The sequence below is a fragment of the Pteropus vampyrus genome, unplaced genomic scaffold (genome assembly GCF_000151845.1).
Source record: "Pteropus vampyrus isolate Shadow unplaced genomic scaffold, Pvam_2.0 Scaffold116, whole genome shotgun sequence".
In the NCBI taxonomy this organism is placed as follows: Eukaryota; Metazoa; Chordata; class Mammalia; order Chiroptera; family Pteropodidae; genus Pteropus; species Pteropus vampyrus.
This window is the reverse complement of record NW_011888897.1, coordinates 848,917-855,438: the sequence shown is the minus strand read 5'-3', so window position 1 is coordinate 855,438 and position 6,522 is coordinate 848,917. Positions and strand designations below refer to the sequence as shown.

The window sequence follows — 6,522 nt, the reverse complement described above, 5'->3', positions numbered from 1 at the left end:
CATTAGTCAAAACTAAGAAATAAATACTGCTACATTATTATAAACTAACTCCAGGTTTTCTTTGATTTCATCAATTTTCCACTAATATCCTTTTTCTGTTCCAAGATCTAATCCAGGATTCTACCTTGCATTTCAAATTTCATATTAGTCATCTCTGGTCTGTAATATTGTCTCAGTATTTCCTTATTTTTCATGACCTTGGCATATTTAAAGATATTAGTAGAATACCTTTCAATTTGAAGTTATCTGATTTTCTTTTTTTCACGTTTAGACTGAGGTAATGGGGTTTGCTAAAATATACCACTGTGGTTAGGTGCCTTTATCATGGCATATTGGAGATACATGATATCAACTAGACTTATCACCGGTGGTTCACATGGTTAGCCCTTTTTATGTGGTTGATGTTGTGTTTGCTAGATTTCTCAGCTGTGTAGTTGCTATTTCTCCTATTTATACATTATTCTTTAAAAGTGAGCTGCTAAGTCTTACCAACACTCAAGGGAAGAATTAAATTACACATCATGAGGTATGAGCATCTGCATATATTATTTGGAACCTCTGTAAGGAAGATTTATAACTTCTCTCTCATTTATTTATTTATTTAATCATTTATTTAAGTCAGTATGGACTCAGAGGAGTGACATCAGCATGAGACCTCAGCCTCTGTTCTCTGACAAAGAACAATGGTAAGACATCTATCCGTTAATAAAAGTAGCCTTGAGAGATGTCAGAGGTCCACTTAAGAAGTATCAGGAACACAGTGGAGCAAAAAGTTGAGAATAACCACGTAAGGATAAGAAGAACAGTTTCATTTTGCCTGCATTATTTCATTTCCCACGTGTATACAGCCAACTAATTTCTGGCAAGGGCATCAAGGATATACAATGGGGAAAGGATAATCTCTTAAATAAATGATGTTGGGAAAACTATATATCCACATGCAAAAGAATGAAATCGTACTGTTTTCATGCTCCATGCACAAAAACAGCTCAAAATAGATTAAAGATTTAAGGGAAAGACCTGAAAGCATGAAAGTCCTAGTAGAAAATATAGAGGAAAAGCTCCTTGACATTGGCCTTGGCAATAAATTTTTGGAATGTACACCAAAAGCACAGAAAACAAAAGCAAAAATAAAAAAGTGGGAGTATAATAAATTAAATTGTTTCTGCACAGCAAAGGAAACAATAAAATAAATATGAATGTAAATTGCTACAGCCACTATGGAAAACGGTATGGACATCCCTCAAAATATTAAAAATAGAACTACTATATGATCTAGAACTACTATACGATTTAAAATCAGTATTTTAAAGAGATATCTGCACTGCCATGTTCTTTGCAGCATTATTCATAATAACCACGATATAGAAACAACCTTAGTATCTGTTGGCAGGTGAATGGTTAAAATGTCATACACACACACACAAATATATATATACACATACACACATATGTATGTATATATAGAGAGAATAGAAAATTGTCCAGCCTTAAAAAGAAATTCTGCCATTTACAACATTTACAAAAAAATCCTTCCATTATGAACCTGGAGGACATTATCTAAGTGAAATAAGCCAAATACGAAAACAAATTTTGCGCGATCTCACTATGTGAAACCTGAAAAAAAAAAATGAACTCAAAGTTTGAGTAGAAAGGTTGTTAACAGAGGCCGAGGGTTGGGGAAAATGGGGAGATAGTGATCAAAGGGTATAAACTTTCAGTTATGACATGAATTAAGTTCTGGAGACCTAATGTACAGCATGGTGACAATAAGTTAATAATAATATATACTTCAAAATTGCTAAGAGATTTCAAGTGTTTTCACCACACCACACACAAACAAAAATAATAACTATTGGAGGTGATGGATATGATGATTAGTTTGATTGTGGTAGTCAATTCACAATATATACATGTATCAAAACATTCATGTAGTATATGTTAAATATGTACAAATGCTCCTCGATTTACAATGGGATTACATCCTGGTTAACCCACTGTAAGTCGAAAATACTGTAAGTCGAAAATGCATTTAATATACCTACTGAATATCATAGCTTACCTTAGCCTATCTTGAATGTGCTCCGAACACAATGAATGTACTGTAAACTGTTGAGTGTTTACCCTCACTATCGATCGCATGGCTGGCTGGAAGCTACAGCTTACTGCTGCTGCCCAGCTTCGCAGAGGCGTGTCATACTACATGTCTCTAGCTGGGGAAAGATCAAAATTTGAAGTACAATTTCTACTGAATGTATATTGCTTTTGCACCATTGTAAAGTTGAAAAATTGTAAGTTGAACCAGCGTAAGTTAGGGACCATATGGTCTCAAAAATAAATAAAAATAAGTCAATATGGAACCAGATTTTTAAAATTCCTGATTTATAATCTAGTACTATGATTCATTTTGTTGTTCTAATTGTTTCATATTTGGCCATCGGGAGATTTTTCATTTGGTTCCTGTGTCCTTCTGACTGCTTTTATCTTTTTTGTTTTTGTTTTTGACTACTTCCTTATTTTCTAGCACTAAAAGCCTAAAAGATTCACCAGGTTCATTTTACATTTCACCGGCCCTGGCTCCAGAATTAATCATTTCCTCAAGGAGCTCTGGTTCCTATGTTGCCTTCCTCTTTTTTTTTTCTTTTTAAAACTATCTTATACCATTTTTAAGTGTACAGTTCAGTAGTATTAAGTATTGTGATGTAATGAATATTTGTGTCCTCTCCCACAGTATGGACGCCCCTCAAAATATGTCTGTTGAAGCCCTAACAGAGGACACGATTCTGCAAGTCCTAGCTGAGATGTGTCTGTTGAAGCCCTAACCTCCGGTTGGCTGTATTTAGACATGGGGTCTTTAAGGAAGTAATTAAAGTTAAATTACTCATTATAGTGGGTCCTGATCTGATAGGATTTGTGTCCTTGTAAGAGGAGACACCAGAGAGCTCACTCTCTCTCTCTCCCCTCTCACATGCACTGAGGAAAGGCCATATGAGATCACAGAGAAGGTGGTTGCTGCAGGAGGGAGTTCTTACCAGACACCAATCCTGCAGGCACCCTAATCTTGGACTTCAGATCCAGACTGTGAGAAAACAAATTGCTGTTATTTAGGCCACCCAGTCTATGGCGTTTTGTTATGGCAGCTTAAACAGACTAATGCAAGTATATTCACAGTGTTGTACAACAGATCTCCAGATGTTTTTTCATCTTGGAAAACTAAAACTCTATAATCATTAAAAACTCTCCATTTCTCCTCTTCAGCACCATTTTATTTTCTGTTTCTAGGAATTTGACTACTTCAGATATCTCAGTGGAATCAGAGAATATTTGCCTTTTCATGATTCAGCTTGTTTCATTTAGCATAATTTCTTCATCTGTGTTGTAGGATGTGACGTGATTTCCTTTCTTTTTAAGGCTGATAATAAATGTTCCATTGTATTTATAGAGCACATTTTGTTCACGTTGTCTTTTTTTAAGGGCATCACAATTTATTCTCATAAGCAGTTAAATTACTGGCGGATCTTTTGGGTTCTGTCAGGCTTTGTTTTGTTCATGCTGGTTAGTATTGCACCACCTCTAGTCTCACCTATTCAGCTGTCAGCCCTGCAAGAGGCCATCTCAGCTAAGACTTGCAGAATCATGTCCTCTTTCTGTGCAGCCTAGCTCTTAGCCAAGGGCCTACGGTGAATTCATATGCAGTCTTCTGGATGTCTCTCTCTATGCAGCTCTTTCTTGTCAGTTACCCTGCCCTTCGAATTCCAGCCACATAAGCCACTCAAAACTTGGGTTTCTGCCTCGTTGGCTTAGTAAAACTGCTATTCTGTTTCGTATTCATTCTCCTGCTTTGTGCCAGAAAGTGGCCGTGGTAGAAAGCAAGGGTGATCATAGCACTCAAGGATTACAGTGTCGTCTGTGTTCTCTGCTTGAAAGCAGTTGCTTCAGGTATTTCATCATGTATAGCTTTTTGGCTGGTGGTTAAATCCAGTACTGCTCTGTCATGGCTAGAAACAACTATATTAGTTTTTATTAATATACTCTCTCGTTTTTTCCTCTTTCCCCTCTTTTCTATCTTTATACCTTCTATGTTGGTGACCTTATCTATTCTTAGAATTTCAATTCCCTTTCTGTTTTTAACTTTTTATTAATATTCACCCATTAGAAATAAATTACTAACACTTTGGTATGTATTTATTTAACGTGTTCCCTTTTTAGTTCTCTGCATATAAAAATAAGAGCACAGGAGAGAAATTTAGTGGAATTTCTGATGCTGTGGATGGTAAAGATTAGAGCACAATTGGGAGAATGTTTTAAAGAACATAGGGGCACAAAATATTCACAAAACATATACCATTTTTCCCATGCTTCCAGGCACATGCAGCCAGCAGTGCATTTTTCTACTACATATCACTACCCAAAAGGTCCAAAAAACAATGAAATTCATCCCATTTGGCATGCATCTATTTTCTCAAAAGGAAATGAAGCAAATACAAAACCTGAGATAAATTCATCGATAAGAACTATTTTCATTTTTATTCCAGTTTCCATAATGGAAATTTCTGATTGAAGAGCAACTTTTATTTGCTCAATAGAATTAGATGAGATGGGAAATCAATTTAGTATGTATGTATTGAGCATCTAGAGAATGTTGTGAGGCAAAAAAAAAAAAAAAAAATCACAGTTGACAATATTAATTTCTATAAGCGGCCCCAGAATTTGAATCATTTCCTGAAAAATTTTTTTTGTTTTTGTCATGCTGGACCACTTTTTTTTTTTTTTTTTTTAAACAAACCTTCAAGTTTCCTGCTCGCAGTTGACAGATTGGGCTGTTTCCTCACTGGTACATGTTTCCTCGCACTACTGTAATTTTATTCTCTCAAGCGAAAGAGATGGAGATGATTGACAATACTATTTATTCTCCATTAGAATTGTCTGCTGCACCCCAAACCCAGAGTGACTACAGACCACAACAAAAAGGTGAGTCGACCAAGTTAGTATGGAAAACTGTGTTTAGTTACCGAGGCTAAAAGATGAAAGGATGGCAGAATACACTTGGAGTAGAGGATACAGAAAACTTGAGGGTCATTTGAGGGAATACTTTAGGTTTAGTTTGAAGTCCAGAGTTGGATATGAAAACCTGGTATATGGTCCAGGTCTGATCTTAGGTCTCAGGTAAATTCTAACGATTCATGTCTACGATCTCATCTAGGAAACCCCGGCTGTCAGCAGTTCTGTTATTCTTTATTGTTCCTGTACTAAAGCAAGAACTTCATTGGGAGCATGTTATCTCTTTAGTAGAGTTTGGAGTAAACCAGCTGTTTAAATACGAGGTAGCTCAGTTTTTATGGATATGAAATGAGAAGGGCAACAATAATTTTGCTAATGGGTAATAGTAATATTTTATCAGAAAAGAAATTGATTCTCATATTTAGGTCTTTCCCTCCACAGTGTTGTACCAGAATGTGACAGGGCTATCAAGAATGCCACAGATAAGAAGTCCCTGTGACTCTTTGGGTATTTGAAGAGGAAACGAACTACTTCTACATAGAGCCCTGAGAGAACACTTTATGAGACAGGCAGATAATAGCATAAGCACCAAAGTTAATATTTGATTTTATATCTTAAACAGTAAACTCTCATAAGGTATGTTTTTTTTAGGGTAGCTCCAGAAGCTTTCTCCATTTTTACTGCATAATCTTATTATTATAATTTTAATGTTGTCCTTTAAAATGTTATAATTTGTTAAATCAATCCAGTATACACAAACATTTAGATTTCTATTATCATAAATTATATAGCATTGGACATTTTTATTTGTGTATAATTTTCCTTCTTTTGGATTATGTCTGTGTTAATTTTTAACCAATAGAAATATTAAGTCAAAAAGAATGTGCATTTTAAAGTATAAGTGCAAGGTCACACAACTGTGATAAGTTGAAAGTTGAGTATAATTATTTGATTTCTAGGCAAGCATTTTTTAAATTTATATACAGTGCACATTGTACATTCTTATTTACTGCCAGTGTGTTTATTCTTACCCCAGTTTTCCAGGGTACTCTACTCGGAAATGGGAAAATAGATTAGGATCTCTAAAGTGACATTAAAAATCTTTTAATGAAAGAATTACATGTTCATTATAGAAAATAGGGAAACTAAGTGTCCAGATATAAGAAAATCAAAATCACTAATAATTTTAAAACATGACAATCATCATTATTACTATTTGATACATTTTTACCTTTCTATGCTGACTCTATGTACTTTACTAAGTGGCTTTTAATATATATATTTTTAAAACAAATTTTAAACTAGTAGTTGCCAGATGGTAACAGGGAGGGGGAGGAAGGCGGTAGCGGGGGAAAAGAAAAAAAAAAGAAAAAAAATTTAAATCATTTCTTCAATTAAAAAATAAATAAATAAAAAAGGAAAAAAGAAATTTTAAAACTTTGTTTTACTTAATTTTTAAAATTAGATTGTCTTTACACAAATACAAGTATATTTTGATATCTTTTTTTATTTTGCTTAACA

General features: G+C 34.5%; 1 protein-coding gene across 1 annotated transcript in view; it reads left to right on the top strand.

Moving 5' to 3' along the window:
• The first annotated feature begins 4,833 nt into the window (after nt 1–4,833).
• KLRG1 (killer cell lectin like receptor G1) overlaps nt 4,834–6,522 on the top strand; it is a 15,699-nt gene continuing 14,010 nt past the window's right edge. The window contains exon 1 of the mRNA XM_011365763.2: nt 4,834–4,971. Coding sequence (XP_011364065.1) covers nt 4,839–4,971 — 133 coding nt within the window. The 5' untranslated portion in view covers nt 4,834–4,838. The remainder of the gene's footprint in view (nt 4,972–6,522) is intronic.